This window comes from Anabas testudineus, chromosome 5 (genome assembly GCF_900324465.2).
Source record: "Anabas testudineus chromosome 5, fAnaTes1.2, whole genome shotgun sequence".
Classification (NCBI taxonomy): domain Eukaryota; kingdom Metazoa; phylum Chordata; class Actinopteri; order Anabantiformes; family Anabantidae; genus Anabas; species Anabas testudineus.
In genome coordinates, this window is record NC_046614.1 from 20,049,707 (window position 1) to 20,065,075 (window position 15,369).

The window sequence follows — 15,369 nt, forward strand, 5'->3', positions numbered from 1 at the left end:
GTTAATTAAAAAAATACACTTTTCATTCATTTGCCATGCAAACATATTATAGGAATACTGTTATTATAATATAGGAATGCTGTTGTTGGCTTATTTCTGCACAGTGCACAACAACTTTGAGTGCTAGAAAGGATCTTCTTTCTGAGGGCTAAAACATTAAAAGTTAGATGATGTCGACACTGAAACTGTCATTGTCAAACCTGAGGAAACATCTACAGGTAGTGGGATTGTAAACTGTGTTTGTGGGTGCTGTTTACACTTCCTGATTTTAATTGTTTTAGGACTTTCCAGCTTTTACCCAGTTTAAAAGCATTTGTTGGAAAAGGCAAAAATGTTATGTTTTGTGAAATATTTTCAGCTTTTACCTACTCCTATCTGAAACATGACAGGAGTAGTTAATCTAAGCTGTGAAATGAATGCAGCAGAGTCGGGCAAGTCTCAGTTGGAATAATATGGACATAATTTTTCATCTTTACTTTTGTGCAGTTTAGTGAAATTTTTTGACCTTCTGCTTCTTTTACCTATAGTCCTGTGTTCACCGTCTTTAAATAACGGCAGATTTCAGTATCGGAGTCCACCTCCAACCTTCGTGTTTTGTACATGAACATAATCAACTGTATGTAATACTGTGCAATAATGGAAGACACAGAAAAAATGCCTCAAGAAAATAAAGAACTGTACTGCAAATTATTTATAATTGCAAAATGTTGTGTAACAAACTGTTTAGTTAAATACAAGCATTTAACAAAGTATCATCTAAAAAAGTTGACCAGTCACAGCCACAAATCACAAATAGATATATTTTCATTAGAAAAAAAACAAACAAACAAACAAAAATCTTCCAGGTCATATTTATATATTTGCATATTTCAAAATATTAAACACCGTGAAATTTCTCTTTTAAAATAACAAGGATAACTTAAAAAGGAGTTTCATACTTAGTCTTTTTTCCTCACTTGAGCTGCTATGTACAGGTACATATAAAATAGTTTGAACTGCTGCACAAATGCCACTCATTTTAGGTGTCTTGTAATATTAAAGCAAAAGCAAAAGAAAGTAAGTGCCAAAAGCAGGGCTGTGAAGAACGCAGCATATTTGAATTGTTCCTCTTATAATGTAGTGTCCTCCTATGAAACAATAAATCAGTGTCAAGTTTTAGTAAACATTATGAAAAGGCAGGAAAAAAAAAATCATTTGTAGGCAGTTTAAGTCCGCAGGAGAAAACTAGCGAGTTCCTCATGAAAGGAAAATCAATGTCACCGAAGAAGCTGCTTTAAAGGTTTTTCTCTATTCAAGCTTTGTATTCAAGAGCTGTGTGAGCCTTATTGTGAGAAAGGCAAAGGAGCATCTACTGAATAAAAATGAGCAAATTAATGACAATGTTCCCAGCCACACATACAACTGTTTCTCTTTCATTCACACACTAACAAGACTGTACAAATAGGATGTTTCATGATATAATCAGATTAAACTCAAGACTTCACTCAGGTTTGTCTCAACGCCTCGACTCAGCTCTGACTACGTTGCAGCATGGCCCAATCCAGGTGCAAGTGAACATGCAGTGCACTCTGCAACTGTTCTCTGAGCCTTATTTTCTCCACCACTTTCTTCAGATTGAATGTGTGCAGTTGTTTTCTCACATCAAACTTCACTTACATCTGCTGTTTATCTTGGTATATTTGGACACACCATGCAGTGTCTCAAGTCAAGGAAAGCAGTGATATCGGAAGAAGAGTTCCAACTTCCCTCTGCATAGACAGGTGGGAAATGAAAATACTGTACGGATGGCATTTACACATGGCTAAGATCTGATCGCAATATGAGCCAGACCAGACCAGAAGTCATGCCTGGGGGAAGTGACAGTCTGGCGATGCAATGTGTTCTGCAGTAATTTGCACCTGCATTAACTTGTATTTCTTATCTGGTTGTGATATCCAGATACAGCTTGCATGGTAATACTGTGTGTGAATTGGCAGCTCTGTCACATCAATCTCTTTTACTTGTCAAATATACTCTAATTAAATATGATAATCCGCATTTGGTACAGCCATCACCGTGGCTCCTGATTTAATTTTAATCTACTGCCTACATTGCTTCTAAGTAGCAAATAACTGCTTAGCTCCTGTGAGTGCATGTAAGCACAGGCCAACAGCTTCTAGCTCATACTACTTGCCATGCTAATGAGTGAATCACCAGCAGTCCCACAAACCACAGTTATAACTCATCACATGATTGTTGAGCTGATGCAGGTGAGTTTGAGCAGTTTGACAGATTCTGTATCAGAGGAACCAGTCTAGTGGTGTGGAGCATGTGAGGTCATAGTACAGTCTGTACTCTGTGCTGTCAGTCTGATAACGCATCTTTCACCCTGTGCTAAGATTTTATTTCCTTCTCACACACACACACACACACACACTTTCCTGCTATGAGTCTTTGAGCATGTTGATGCGTGCAAAGATCTTGAGCGCAGGTCCCAGTTTAATGTTCATGGTGCTCATGAGGTGGTCCTCCTTTAACAGGAGCAAAGCCTGTCCATCAATCTCTTGAGACCGAAACTCATCTGCTATCTCCTGACAACCTGCATGAACAGCAGAAGAAAACAGTGCAAGTTGCAGTTAATCACTTAGAAACATTACTCAGGATTCATTAGCAAAAGTGTGTAAAGCTTTACGAGTGCATTTCCTGAACAGAGAGTTTCTGTTTACACCACTGACCTGGCAGCGAACGGATGAACTCATAAACTTCCTCCACGTTCCACTTGGCAGGGTCGCTGGGCAAGAAGCGCTGACAGAGTGCGGGTGCATCTCTCCCAGCGCAGCCCTCCTGGTCTGAGGCTCTGCTTGGCTGCCGGTGGATGGGGATCTGAGCTGGGGCAGGACCCAAGGGTCCTGAGCTGGCTGCTGATAGCGGAGATGGAGGTTCCTCGTAGCTGGACATGTCCGAGCACGGGCTGGACTCCTCTTGACTGGGCTGTGAGGGATGTGGTGAGGATACAGAACCGCCCTGCGTCTGCAGCGGAGGAGACAGCTTCTACAAAGGAAAACAGTGAGGCAGGATGTCAAAGCTCTGCATTTAAGAAATGAATGGTTCATCAGTAAAACACTGCTGGGACATGGTTTTAGTCACAGCAAAGATTAGAAGGGTAATAAGAGAAATTTATACTGCACAATAGCTTCAAATGGCTAATGTAATATTGCTGCAGGTAGCTGATAGGGCTGTTGGCTTGATACCAATGGCTTGATGAATTCTTTGTTGGGCACTTAACCCTCTGTATCACCTGCTTTTTGGGACATAACACAAAAGCACCCGGCTGGAAGCTCAAAACCACATCCTCAAGAAATTAAATACAACATAACAGCAGTTTTACAATTTTTCAGCAATTAACACAGTGATTCATGTTACTTAAATATTAGTTGTAGCCATTGTTATCATTACAAGCTTCAATATTTCAAGAGAGAAGGAAGAGTTAACGTCCTCGACTCCTCAGAAGCAGTCCATAGATGACTGGTAAAAAAAATATAATCCTGTTGATTTGGATGTCTACATGAATTGTGCAGAAAGCAGAAAATTTCTGCTAATGGTCTCCCCATTGTTACTGGTCACCAATAAAGGCTGAGGATCATAAAGCACTTAATGACCCTTTAAAGACAGAGGGAGATAATCAGGCACTGACGCAAATGATGCATAAGTTCATTAAAAAGCATGAGGCATGAAAAGTGCAGAGTATAAAAAGTGCAGTGAAGGCAGTATGTGATGGGAGGGTAAAGTGTTGATGAGGACTTTTTTAAAACAGTGGAGAAGTTTGTGTGTGTTTCTATACCTGCTTCTTAGCTTCTACACTCGAGCGGCCCTGAGATTTTCTTCGCCAGCGACTTGTAGGTTTTGTCCTCTCTGGACGGAAAAGGCCTATCCGCTTGGTACAGCCCACATTGTACCTGTCCAGAAAGGTACATTGTTAAGGTTTTTATTTACAGGAGGAACACCACATCATTTAAATGGAAATATTAAATATTAAATCCATACTGACTTACCTCTTGGCGCAAACCACAGAGCAAAACCTTTTAGAGCCTTTGAAGGTGTAGGCAAAGTCGACCCAGCCACAGTACTCACATGTCAGCTTGGGCTCCTGTTCTTTTTCTATGAGAGAGTAAAACATTATAAACTTGAGAGACAGACTAATCATCAAAATTAAACATTTTCATTGAGATAGGGTTCTGTTTTGCCCATGTAATTTATACATACATGGGAGAATATTATGAATATTATAATACAGAATATTATGGACCTATGCATGTCTAATCGAGCCCAGTACCACACCTACACCTTCCACCAACATCCATTCATAGGTTTTAACAAAACCTTAATGTTTAAAGCATTAATGTGTTTTGAAAAGAGATACAGATTGTGGTTAAGCTAATAATGCCACAAGGAGACAAAAGATTGCATACAATTGTACAGGTGTATCTAATAAAATGTGTCGGGGTTGTAGTAGTAGATTTAAGCATTTTCTGTATTGTATTGTGTTATCTGTATTTTAATTTATTGGAGTTTGGAAACTTGGATGGAAAACATTTTATTACAGGTTTATCAAGTTTGATAAAAACACTACTGATGGAACCATTTCATTTAGCATGCTTGTACTGGACCGGGAAGAGAGGAAAAAAAAAGACAGAGCCATGCAGAGATTAAGTGGTTCAGTGAAGAGATGCATGTAATTACACAGAAGGGAGCTTTTTCTGAGTGGATACAAAGGACAGTGAGTGCTGCAGAAACTGTGGTCATCATTAACCAGTGAGGGTCATCAGTGTTTGTTGGGTCTGTATATGGTTCAAACCACAATAACTGTATTTCAAGAATGTGATAAAAAGGTCCACACACTGTAATGTTGTCATTACATAAACTTTCTCAATAGCACAAATATGAGTTTACCAAGTCTCAAAAGAAAGTCAGCCTGGTGCTCTCTTTCTTTCTTGCAACAGCACAGTGCTACACAAGCTCAAAAACTAACACACTACCTTTCGGACATGTCTAATCCTTTTTGTCTCACCTGGCTGGTTCATGTCCTCCGGCTCGGAGTCGGAGTTTGCTGCGTTGCTGACTGGAGTTTTGTCAGGGTCTGAGGAGAGCTGGTTATCCAGCTTCTTTGGGCTGTCGATGAGAATGGGAAGACGCTCCACCTGGTGCCAGGTAAAAAAATATTGAGAATTGTGCTTAAAAAAACAAAACAAAAAAAGACTACTAGTATTTTATGAAAATGAAATCTCTGTTTTGGATTGCTGGCTGGACAGAATTATATTTTCTGCCTTAGTTTAAAATATCATCATTGTTTTTGCAATATAGATACTAATCAACATGAGTTACAGCAATTGAGTTTATTCAGCTATGTAACATGTACTGAGCATTTTCACAGCTTGTCCAGCAGGAGGCACTGAAATCAAAGTCTAGAAAGCACATAACACATCATTAGGATGCACCTTGACAAAACCCTCTTTAGTGTTAAACATGGGACCAAAGGCATATAGATGCACAATATAAATATTATAAGATGACAATAACAACAGATATAAAGGAGATGATGTTGATTGAACAAAGATTTGTATGCCTTGACATGGAGATACTACAGTGTGCAGCTCATTTCACATACTCCTTCATCCATCTGTACTGCTTCACAGCTACAGAGTCCCACCTCACTATAATTAATGACTGAATCAAACAGAAGCTGTGAGCTGTCACTACTAGTAGCAACAGAGGGTTTATGTTTGCCTACTGACAGCTCCCTGCAGGCATGTGCACTGGAGAGTGTGGTGGCTGTGGGTTGTTTATCATGTTTCACTGCTGTTAAATCTGAGATTGGGCACTTACACACACAGGAAACGGCTCAGCTCCCTCCTGGATAACAAAGCCTTCGATGACATGTGTAAGGACCTGGGGCTTGACGATGGCCTGGGGCGGTTTGTTCTCTCCATTCTGAGGCGCGCTGCCCGTCACGGTGGGCGCCTCACTCTCATTTCCTGAGGTCATGGCTGGAGGTGGGGTCCCAGGTGCAATACTCGGCCTCTTGGTGGAGCCCCCTCCTGACAGACAAATGAATACAACACAAACCAGTTGACACACAATAACATAAGAGCATTTTATTTTGGAGGAGTGGTCACAAGTAGATTTAGTTTTGAAATTACTTGTGAAAATGAGTTCATTAATTGGTTCAGCTTTCTCAAATGTGAATTTTGGCATAATTTATCTCATGAATGATCTTAAATGGAATATAAAGTGATTATGAATTGAAAGTGAATTTCAGCTCTGGGAAATTCCCCTGGGTATTTTCTGTATTTTTCTGGGTATAATTCTGTTGTGACATCTTACAAAACAAAATATTTAGTTAATCAAGAAAATCGTAGACTAATTTAGTGGGTTGACTTTGATCTGGTTCCAGCTATTAAAATGTGAACACTTTTCTTTTGCCATGTATTTGGATTTCAGGAGGACAAAACATGACAACAACATTTAGGAATCTGAAATTGGCATTTTGTAGCATTTTAGCATTTTATTGCATGTGAGCAAGACATTAACACTGATTATATGCAGCATTAAATAAAGTATCTCACTAGTGTAGACGGTGAACATATATCAACACAGTTTACCCACCAATTAGCTAATATTTACTTAATTGGTGCTGATTCGTCCTCGTATATAATCACCGACTGTTCAGATGCTAAGCTACGGATGCTATTAACGGTATATTCTGCAAACTAAACACGCACTTTTCACATTACAGCGATTTGCATGCAAAACCAGGATCGGTCAGATCCACCTGTCGCTAATTTGAAAACCGTGACCTACTAGCACATCGTCGGTCAGTAAGGAGCAGGTGATCCGTCATGTATCACTCCTTTCATCACAACTGCGTCTTTTCGCCAACACCCACAAAGCGAAAGTAAACATCGAGCCGCCATGCTTTGTCATCTTTAAAGCCGCCACTGTTGAATGACAAGACTTTTCTTACCGCGCCAACTTCCGATCTGCTCAGACACTGAACATGTGCGGTTTGTTGTTGTTGTTATGATCCGACAGACACACTCCGACCTGCTGCTGCCGTCTCTGGCCGGGACCGGCTTTCAGCTGCAGCGCCGCTTCACACCCGGCGAGGTTTTAACCGGGGTCCGCCTCCCGGTGTCCGCCTCCCGGTGTCCTCCCACAGAAGCTCACGGTAGCGAACCCAAGACTGACTCTAGATTTAACTTCCTCCAGCTTCAACCTCCAAAAACGGAGTTTACTTTTATTCTGAGCAACTTTAACAGATTTTCCTCAGTGAGCCCCCATCCTCCAACACAATCAGCAATAAATATGCATTTATAGTACTGTATGAACTTTCCATCAGTTTTTTAAAGGTGGAAAGCCAACTTCTTACCTTTAGAGTTGACCAAATAAGACTGAATATTGGATGTAAATCTGCATATATTTGTACAAATAAATACAACAGACCAGGCCAGTGTTAATACAGTCTGAAATTGAATAATAACTTTACAATTAATCCAAACGTGTATAAATAAAAGTACAACTCTTAAACAGGCTGGCTGATCTTAGTATGTCTTATAATTTCATGTCTTGCATGATTACAAGATATGAAGATAGACTTCAATCTCATTCATATCAATGGAAAAATAAATACTACTCTAGCTTAGTGCTCTTCATGGCAGCTGCAGCCCATATTTTCACGTGAGAAGTACATCTTAGATAGGGTTGTTTATCTTAATATCTGTTAGCACGTAACAGTTTGCTAGTACATTCAATCCAGATAATATTTATTGCTGATGATACTAACAGGAAATCTCAGTAGCATAGCAGTGATGTATCCAGGATCACAATGGGAGTTTTGGTTCTTTCAACATCACACTCCCTCCCCTAGACGCCCCAGGAGGGTTGATCGGACCCCCTACTTGTGTCCACTTGGCAAAACCTAAATATTATGTTGCCACAGAAGATGTACTAACTCATGCTGAGTGAAAAACTGCTTTTTCTGGAAGCGTTTTCCTTAAATGTTACATTTTCCTAAGTAAAAAAAAAAGAAAAGCTGACACTTTGAGTATGTCTTCATCAGCTTCTGGTACAAAAAATAGTTTCCCACTCTGGTGGTGAACAGTCCACATCACACCCAACGCTGTCTCCAAGAGCAGCAATTTGTGGTTTACAGAATGTTTCATTTTACAAGAAACACAACATTAGCACCACGTCTACTGAAATACTACTACAGAAACTGATCAATGTCAACATTTATAAATACAACTATAATTACAAAAACAAACAAAAACAGAAAGGCTAGCTGCTGTATGATCTTTGTCTTACAGTAACTCAAAGCTACCAACTGAGTGAGTCAAATGGGAACACTCCCTTTTTCCAAAATCATCTGGCTGACAAAATGTGCACGAGCAGAAAAGGCAGCAACATGAAAAAACATTTAACTGACGATGTCAAATTTATGGAAAAACGCAGCTAAAAGCTTTTTAACTGGATTATACATATAGCACTTTGGAGTCCATCCACATTTAATTACCTAAAGGAACAGCAGCACCGACACAGAGCATTTAAAAAGAGTGCAGTCCAAATTAAAACTACCGGACAGAGCTTTGTGCCCAGGACAGTCGCTCAGCTAATCCATACATTTGTTATCTGCAAACTACAAATCAGCTCATGTGGAGGTTAAATTTCTAATCCTGTTCTCTTTAAAACAACTGCTGTGAAAATACGCACTCTAGATTTGGATTTCCCACTTTCCAAGACCCAGATGACAAATTGATAGTTTACCGGTAACGTATGAATCACTTCACATTTTTTAGCAACTACTCGCTTGTTGCAGCCGAAGCAGATCTTACAAAGCAACGCAGCACCCTCACTAATGTTGGATGAAGCTGGTCAGCAGCTTCATCTGCTCTTCTGGTGTGAATGACTGCGCTTAATGTTAGCATGACTGTGTTAGCCAGCATTAGTTCACCCTTTGTGCGTGTTAAATATTTTTCATTGCTTAACATCAGCTGTGATAAGTTAGTTAGCTAACCTTAGCTAAAGCTAAGTGGTTAGGCCTACATGTTCAGAAGACAGCTCTGTGTCCATCTTAAAATCCATCTGGCTCTAGCTGGTTTCATGTCGGGCATCCTGTGGTGTCCACATGTTTCTGAGCAAATGTACAGTGGACAGAATCCAAACAGAAACTGACATTCAGGTGTGGAAACAAACATTTTGAACGAGAGTTTACAGGCTGTAGCATTGTTGTCTTAGAAGCCACTTGGCATGTTTTTTAACTACTGATAAAACATTATGGTAATTTCATTATTTTGTATAGTGAATATATTACACTGAATAACAATACATTGTTCCTTTAAATATGCTATAATTGAGGATATCCATACAATTTTGCCCAAGTTTAGAAACAGAGATGTTTTTGAGCGGACATTATAATGGAATCCATTTGAAAAACATTACTCAGGCATTGTGCAATAAAAAGAAGCTGTTCTGTAATGGAAAAGACCGAGTTCCTACCCCCAAAGCAGCTAACATGGCAATGAACAGCCATGTGTATTTTTAAAGCAACAAAGAAGAAAACTTTAAAACACCTGCTGACAACATTTTAAAGGACTAAATAAATTCCTGTTCTTTTTCTTTTGGTTAAATTCTAAACTTAAAACATAAATGTTAGACGTAGCACACCTCGGGGAGGGACAGGGTTTCCCCAAGTTAAATTTACAGGCCTTCTAATAGCACACAGTAATGAATGAATGGACGTACTACATGTAAGAAAACCAGCAGGGCTAATACTTGCTATTGTAATTGTGATTCAGTTCTTTAGTCTTGTTAAAGTAGGATGTATGACATGAAAGTGGTAGAGAGTTTTTTATGACCATAGTAGCAGTGAGCTGACCAATTCAAGTACAGGTAAAGTTACATCTTTCATGTTAAGGTGAAAACTTGTAATTTAAAATCTTTTAAAATGATACAAGTCTTTTTATAAGTAGTTAAAAGGTTTATTTAGCAAAGCATTTCAGTACTCCATTACCTTGCTGCTGAACAGGTGGTGTGGCTGTGTCAACCTTGGGCTGCTCTACAGGCTTAGAGGGTTGTGAGGGTGAACGTGCAGGTTGCTGTGGTGGTGGTGGTTGTTGTTGTTGTTGTTGCTGTTGCTGTTGCTGTTGTTGCTGTTGTTGTTGTTGTTGTTGTTGTTGTGTGGAGGGGGTTGGACATGTCTCTCTGACCACCAGTGAAGTTGGCTTATCTTTACTGTCCTGAACCACTCGAGAGGCCTAAGATGTGCATGAAGAGGCAAAAAAAATGTAAGACAGTAATGAACAGTCACATCAGGAGCTGTTGGTGCGTTTAATGTCAGTGACTCTCACACTGAAAACCATTAGGCTTGGAAAATATCACCCCAGTGGGAAAATACTGCACAAAGAATCCCAAACTCAGAAGATTCCTATGTTTTTTCAAATGTATGTCTTGGAATTGAAATACATACTGTGGCTGTTGTTGGAACAGTAGTTTTTGTTTTGCTGGTTACCACTTTTAAAATATCACATTCAAGACTATAAACACCAAAGGTCAGGACATTAAGTAGGACAGAAAGCCATGCCACATTAAAAACACATAGAATAAATAGAACAATGAATAAATTACATCCATTATTCGATCATGGAAACACTTACAGGTACGTGGATAGTTTACAATATTTTACTGTGAGAGAGGATTGAAGTCGCAGGTCTAGCTGTATATACAAATGTTCTAGTTTATTTTGGGGAATCTTATTTGTCTTTATTAGAAATAAGCTTCCTCAGAATACACTTTACATTCATGTTTTTGTGCACTTAAATTATACAACACATTTTCATTTTATCACATGCATGGATTTTGAGGCGGCCCTTGAAACTGCAATGTGTCCAGATATGATCCAGCTAAACCAAATGTAGCTTTTACCGGGCCAAATTTAAAAAGTATAACTAATCTCAGCTTTACTTTTTTTCTAAAGGTTTAACTTCATCATAATTTGTTCGAGACTTGTGTGCATGTAACTGTACTCACCGTTGGCTGTATTTGAAGATTGATAGCAGTGAGCTGGACTGGCTGAGCTTTGGCATGGCTGAGGGTGGAGTGGAGGGCATGGGAGCTGATGGTGGAGTGGAAGATGGTGGCCTGCTGGCTGGGTGTGGAGGGCTGGTGTGGAGCAGGTTTGGGCAACACGGGGACAGGGTGCTGTGATGGCTGAATTGAGGCCGTCTGCAGCAGCTGGCCTGTACTCCTCTGGGAACCTTGAGTCTGATGTACCACAAACTGCTGCTGCTTGTGCTGCTGAACCAGGGAGTGTGGCTGAATCTGGGTGTATGCTGGAAGGGGAATAACACAAAACTTATTTTTATAAAATTATAAATTCAGCCAACAAACTTCTGTGTCTACCATACACAGAGACATCTGCCATGTCTAAATTCACTATCTGCGGACTACTTGCACTCTGGTTCATCTACACATTTTATATGATCATGTCATTATGACTGCCATAACACTGAAGCCTCTCTGCCAATTTTTATTACTGCAGCTATAGAAAAGCATTCAATAGCTGTATTCTTATAATGCAAAGCTGGTGTAGGGTAATTTTACTTTAAAATGGGTTTCTACCACAGGAACTTTCCCTGGGGAATGGGAACCTTCTGGAGAACTCAGTTCCCACACTAGCATTTCCACTGGAAGAGCGGAGGCCTAAATTAAGTTTTGCAGGGATAGTTTTACTCCAGAAGTGCTTTCTGAATAGCGGCTGAAGTTGTATACTCTCTGCAGAAAATACTGACTTCATTTGTGTTAAAACAAATAGTCAACTTATAGTCTATAGTGATCACTTTTCTGTCCCATGTCAGGTTGGGTTTAGGCAAGAAAGGCACTTTGATTAGAGGTTAGAGAAAGATCATGTTTTTGTTTAAATAAAAAAAAAAAAGACAATATAAACATAACCCAGTACTGTCAGTGTCAACACCGATTCACAGAGACAGACAAAACTGACTGTTGGATAATTTTACTGAAAATAAAATTGGGATGTTTTGAAATGAATAGCTGCCCTAGTTAAGAATTATGTCATTTTGGTGGTAAGAAAGTCATGGTTGTGCTGTGTTTAATTGATATGTTGACTGTAATTAATTGACAACCTAATGTTATATTTATAAATCACATAATCAAGTTGCAATCAAGCTCTCAATAAAATACTGGTAACTGCAGTTTAGCTTTATAGAAACAACAGTAATGACACTGGGTTTCTGAATGTTGGAGAAAAAAACAAAACAAAACTACCAATCTAGAGACATCACATTGAGTTCTCCAAAACTGGCAGAAATTATGGGTTAGACATGTGATTTCAACATCATCTTATAAGAAAAGTTGTTGGTTTCAGACCTAATGTTTACAAGAATTACAGAATTAAAACTGCATTTCACAATCTTATTATTAATTGTATTGTTTATTGTTTATTGTATTCCATAAGCCAATTCTTGAATTATCTTTACAAGTTGAACTGTGACCTTATTGAATTAATGTGTGCTCACAATTGTCCAACCTCCATTTCTATCAAGAAAGACGTGCCACAGCTCACAAACAGTGAATAATGAAGACATCTGCACATTGAAGCTTGTTTTAACGCGTTCCCTTCACCTGTGTACCCTTTGTTGACAGGATCTAATATTAAAAGCTTGTTGAAAGGTGCATAGAGAAGTCTCCTGTTCCAGTTTTGTTATATTACTCATAAATCGTTTCAAAATGGCCTGCCACCACCTGTCAGTCCTGTTGTGGGTAAAAAAAAACATCCTGAGTTCAAAATTCAATCAAAATTTGCCCCAAGTCCCAGACACAGCACATCAATCTTGTATTGTGGGAGCATGTGTGAGAAGGAGAGTGTTCAGCAGAAGCAGCCTGAGGCTAGTGCAGTATTTGAGATGCCTCAGGAACGAACATGTAGAGCCAACTGTACATTGCAGTCTTTACAGACTTAATGTTGTGTCAGTAGGTCCCCGCCACTCTTCAGCCTTTTTGATCTTTACCAAGAAACAGAAAGAACTAACAGACTCAATCGTGTTACTGAAACCCAAATCAGAAATTAATGACTCCTGTACAGACATCCTACACTGCAGCTCCTCTTCTATGAGCCTTGTGAGCACAAAGGTGATGTTTATAAACCCCTCAATAAATTCAAGCATGGAATACTGCCAAGTACATCCCTAATTGTCTCAAATCCCCTCGCCTCCATACTCATCCTCCCCCTGTTCTTTTCATGACGTTTTGTGTGGGTTAGGCTCCATCTGGTTTCAGAGTTTCCCTGTTAAAAACAAACCACAGTCTTTAGCCTGCTGTGGAAAATACAGATGTTTCTATCCAGCAGAGGTTGTATGTCATTAGTCTCTTTAATGCTACAGGATCTAGTGAAAAGTGTTTTCTTTTTCACATGGTGAATCACAGTGGAAACCACCAACACATAATTTGGTTCATAGTGTATATTGAGGGCCTGCAGTTATAAATATAGTTAAAACGTGGATATCTGCCTTGCATGGGTAGACATGGCCAACAACATGATAATCAAATACGATAGCCTGTAAAAATTAAATGCACAAAACTCCCTAATCTGAGAAATTACTTTAAAACTATTTTAATTGAAGAGTATGTGCCATAGAAAAGAATATGTCCAGTGTTCTAAATGAATAGATGAAATATTGTATGAATAACTATTTGTCATGAGCCTTTGAACTGATAGTGTGAAAAAAGTAGAGCTGAAACAATTACCTGCTAGCAACTCTTCTGATAACTGAATAACTTACAAATGTAAGCCCTTTCCTCAGCACCTCACCTTTTGCTTGTCATATAAAATGGTAAACTGAAAGTGAAATGTAATATCATACTAATCTGTAAACTACATTTAGGGTTTGGACATTTTGTTGGACAAGATCTTTGAAGAAATAAAGAAATAATCAGTTCCAGCCCAAGCTCACTTGCTTTTTTCCAGAACCTTAACAATCATCACATGCGTTTTACAACAAATGTTTGCCTAATATTTATACTTAGCCACATAAATACGTTAGTTATGGTTGAAACAAGAGCAACTTATGAAATTAAAGTGAACTGTATTGGACTGCGGGTTGTCTCAAGGACAATGGAGCATGTCTTTTTTTAAACCCCACGCTGGAAAGTATCTGCAGTCATATTTTGTCGCTGAAAAGCTGGGCTTCTGCTCCATGTAGACACCACTGGAACTAAAATAATACATATGCTACAACACACACAAATGAAAATGGGAACAAATTTGCATTCTTTGGTCCTGTTGGCTATTAATGATTGTGCTCTTGAAAATGTGGCATTTAATCAGTATCAAATTGTAAGGTGAGGTCACAAGAGATTCTCTGCCCCAGCTTGAGTGGTGGAGGGGGATTTCTGAATCAGTGCACACTGGATACAACCAGCCTTCCCTATGAATTCTGACAACTTTCTCAAGACCTTAATGAGGAACAGAGAGAAGTCTTGGAAGAGGAGGAAGACAGGGGAATCCATTTAAATGCTATTTACCCTCAAGGTCTTGGGATTAAGTACTAGAATGACTCAGGCCCCACGCCCACACACATTTATAAGCATGCAAACTTCAGTATGTGGCACTGGCCTCTACTCCCCCTTAGTGTTCAGATATCTTACTCTATTTGTGCATAGTTGTGCAATGTCCTGAGGTTGAGGACAGTATATGTTCCTGATGGGTTTGTAGCACCAGGCCCTGGAAAATCCCTTAGTTTCCACATTCTCCCTGGCTGCTGCATTGGCTTACTTTCATGAAACACATTCCAACATAAAACAACAGAGCAACAACACGCCTTATGCTATCTTTTCTCACTTCATTACAATTTAAAATCTGCTTTGCAGACACTTATCAGTAAGAATTAGCATTAAGAGAACACAAGCTAAATTAATTCAGTTCCTGGCTGATTTAAATGAACCACTGTTCTTCAAAGTCCTCTCTCAAATTCAAATGTAAACACTGTTGCAGGGCTTCCATAATGAAAACTTTTGATAAAATTAACACTCCAGCTCTCAACAGTGAACAAAAAAAACCAGTGAACCAGTGATAGTGATGATGGCATTGTAGCAGTGAAGTATTGTAAAGTGAGAATACAATTTAGTTCCACTCTGATCCTTTTATTTATTTAAAAAAAACTAATAAAGTGGATAGTTTAAAGGACAATAGACAAGGGCAAAACTGATTTAATTAATTGTACAGTGATAAAATTGTATGAATTTCATTAGTCTAGGTTTTCATTTTGAAAAGGAAGCATGTAAACGTTCAGCCACTTGCCTTGCTAGAGTCTTTATAATCAT

General features: G+C 39.1%; 1 protein-coding gene across 1 annotated transcript in view; it reads right to left on the minus strand.

Moving 5' to 3' along the window:
- Positions 1–664: 664 nt before the first annotated feature.
- The window catches only part of phc2b (polyhomeotic homolog 2b (Drosophila)), a 31,627-nt gene continuing 16,922 nt past the window's right edge, over positions 665–15,369 (minus strand). Inside the window, exons 9-16 of the mRNA XM_026347126.1 lie at positions 11,062–11,363; positions 10,046–10,289; positions 5,863–6,074; positions 5,048–5,177; positions 4,032–4,137; positions 3,821–3,935; positions 2,715–3,030; positions 665–2,578 (exon numbers count right to left, since the gene is read on the minus strand). Of these exons, the coding sequence (XP_026202911.1) occupies positions 2,424–2,578; positions 2,715–3,030; positions 3,821–3,935; positions 4,032–4,137; positions 5,048–5,177; positions 5,863–6,074; positions 10,046–10,289; positions 11,062–11,363 (1,580 nt within the window). The 3' untranslated portion in view covers positions 665–2,423. The remainder of the gene's footprint in view (positions 2,579–2,714; positions 3,031–3,820; positions 3,936–4,031; positions 4,138–5,047; positions 5,178–5,862; positions 6,075–10,045; positions 10,290–11,061; positions 11,364–15,369) is intronic.